Source organism: Entamoeba nuttalli (genome assembly GCF_000257125.1).
Source record: "Entamoeba nuttalli P19 unplaced genomic scaffold asmbl_3490, whole genome shotgun sequence".
Taxonomy (NCBI): Eukaryota; Evosea; order Mastigamoebida; family Endamoebidae; genus Entamoeba; species Entamoeba nuttalli.
In genome coordinates, this window is record NW_008576117.1 from 1 (window position 1) to 2,411 (window position 2,411).

At 29.9% G+C, this 2,411-nt stretch overlaps 1 protein-coding gene across 1 annotated transcript; it reads right to left on the bottom strand.

Annotated features, from left to right (window-relative positions):
* Positions 1-46: 46 nt before the first annotated feature.
* ENU1_070480 (glutamine synthetase, putative) lies at positions 47-2,176 on the bottom strand (the record flags this gene model as incomplete). Its single annotated transcript, XM_008858413.1, has 1 exon — positions 47-2,176. The coding sequence occupies one exon, from the start codon at positions 2,174-2,176 to the stop codon at positions 47-49; it is 2,130 nt and encodes a 709-aa protein (XP_008856635.1).
* Between the last annotated feature and the right edge of the window lie 235 nt (positions 2,177-2,411).

Genomic DNA, 2,411 nt, shown 5'->3' on the forward strand with positions numbered 1-2,411 from the left:
TTAATTACTAAAAATTAAACAATAATTGATTGTTGTTGAGAATAGTTTAACAATGAGTATTCCATAAAGTTTCATATGATGGATAGGGCCATTCTTTTTGTGGAATTAGACCTTCAAGTTTATCAATATAAACTCGTACTTCATTAATAACATTCATTGCTTCATTTGCCTCGATGACACAAGATGAGTTTATGACTTTATCTCTTTTTTCTTTTAGTAGTTCAATAGAGAATATCATTTTATTAAACCATTCCAACATATTTTCAATTCTCTTATTAATAATTGATGAACCAATAATTTGAGTCTGTTTTTTTTCTTTAGCTAATACATCCATAACAGTAGGAATAATTTCACGTTCAACCATGTCTAATAATTGGTTGATATCAATTAACGATGTTGTTACATATGCCTCTCCTAATATACTGACTCTTGCATTAACCTCTTCTTCACTTAGTACAGTAGTGTTTTTAAACATTTCTTTACTTTTAGATAATGCATCTAATGCCATATCCATAGTTTTTATTTCTTTAATTCCATTAATCTCCATTGTTTTTCTATATTTATTGTCATAACAATCTTCATTATAAACAATTTTTTTGTGTAGAAGTATTGTTTCTTTGATAACTTCATCAACAGCATTCTTTTCACTTTTTCCATCATGAATATTTTTTTCAATTTGATTTACCATTTGTTCAATAGATTCTGCAACAACTGTGTTTAATACAGTAATAGGCCAAGCTGCATTTTGTTCAGAACCAACAGCTCTAAACTCGAATCTATTTCCAATAAATGCAAATGGAGAAGTTCTGTTTCTATCACTTTGGTCTCTCGTTATTTTAGGAAGCATTTCAAGATGAAAATCAATTATTGTCTTTTTTTCAATAGTTTCACCAGTATTATTAGTGATAGAATCAATTAATGTTTGTATCACATCACCCAAAAAGATACTAATAATTCCTGGAGGTGCTTCAAATCCTCCTAAACGATGTGTATTACCAGCAGTTAATACAGATGCTCGTAATACATCAGCATGATTATCAACACCCTGAATAACAGCAGCAAGAAAGAAACAAAATCTTCTTCTTTCATCTTCTGTTTTTCCAGGAATTAATAATCCTTCATCTCCAGAAAAAATACTCCAATTAACATGTTTCCCAGAACCATTAACATCTAAAAATGGTTTTTCATGAAAAAGTACTTCTAAGTTATGTCTTTTAGCTATTCTTTGTGTTTCTTCCATTAAAAGAATATTATGGTCACAAGCTATTCCAGCTTGTTCAAATATTGGTGCAATTTCATATTGGGCTGGTGCTACTTCATTATGAATAGTACATACAGGAACACCTAATTTCCACATCTCATCTCGAACATCATCCAAACAATTAAGTACTCTTTGTGGCATTGCTCCCCAATAATGGTCTTTCATTTGTTGTGTTCTTGATGGTCGTTTACCAATAAGAGTTCTTCCACATGCAATTAAGTCAGGTCTACGTTGATATACATCTCTATCAATTATAAACATTTCTTGTTCTAATCCAATAGTACATTTAATAGGTCCTTTACTTCCTCCTAAATATTTTAATGATTTTTCAACAGAAGAACTTAATGCACGTTCACTTCTTAATAATGGAGTTTTTGCATCAAGTGATAATCCAAAGATTGAACAAAACACTGCTGGAATATATAAACATCCTCCTAATTGATCTTTTACAACAAATACTGGAGATGTATAATCCCAAGCTGTATATCCTCTTGCTTGATATGTTTGTCTTAATCCACCATTAGGGAAAGAAGATCCATCAGGCTCTCCCTTAATTAATTGTTTACCACTAAATTCTGACATTAAATGAGAAGCATGTGAAGAAACTCCATTTTTAATATTCAAGAAACAGTCAAATTTTTTTGCTGATTTTGAAGTTAATGGTTGGAACCAATGTGCAAAACAAACAGCACCAAGTTCTTCTGCCCATTCTTTCATTCCAAAAGCAACAACATCAGCCTCTGATTCAGTTAATGAACCACCATTAATTAATAATTTTTTAATTGTTTTAAATGTTGATGGTGGTAATCTTTTTTCCATTGAAGACTCATTAAAAACATAAACACCATAGTCGTGTTGGATTTTCCCTTGAAATGGGGATGAATTTGTAGTAAATGTAGATGATTGTCTTGACATGATTCAATATTCCTTAAAGTAAGTTTTAGGGTTTGTAAGTGTTTTTGTTTCATTATTTCATTAAAATGAGTCATTTATTTTTGAATAGATGAGAGAAATGTTATAAACTAAGTGTATCTGGCTTTTATTTCATAAGTTTTAGTTTAGTTTAACACAAATATTTTAGTCAATGTTTAGTCTAAACAGAATTTATAATATTGATAGAGTCGCTTCATTTTCACACAAAACAAAAAAA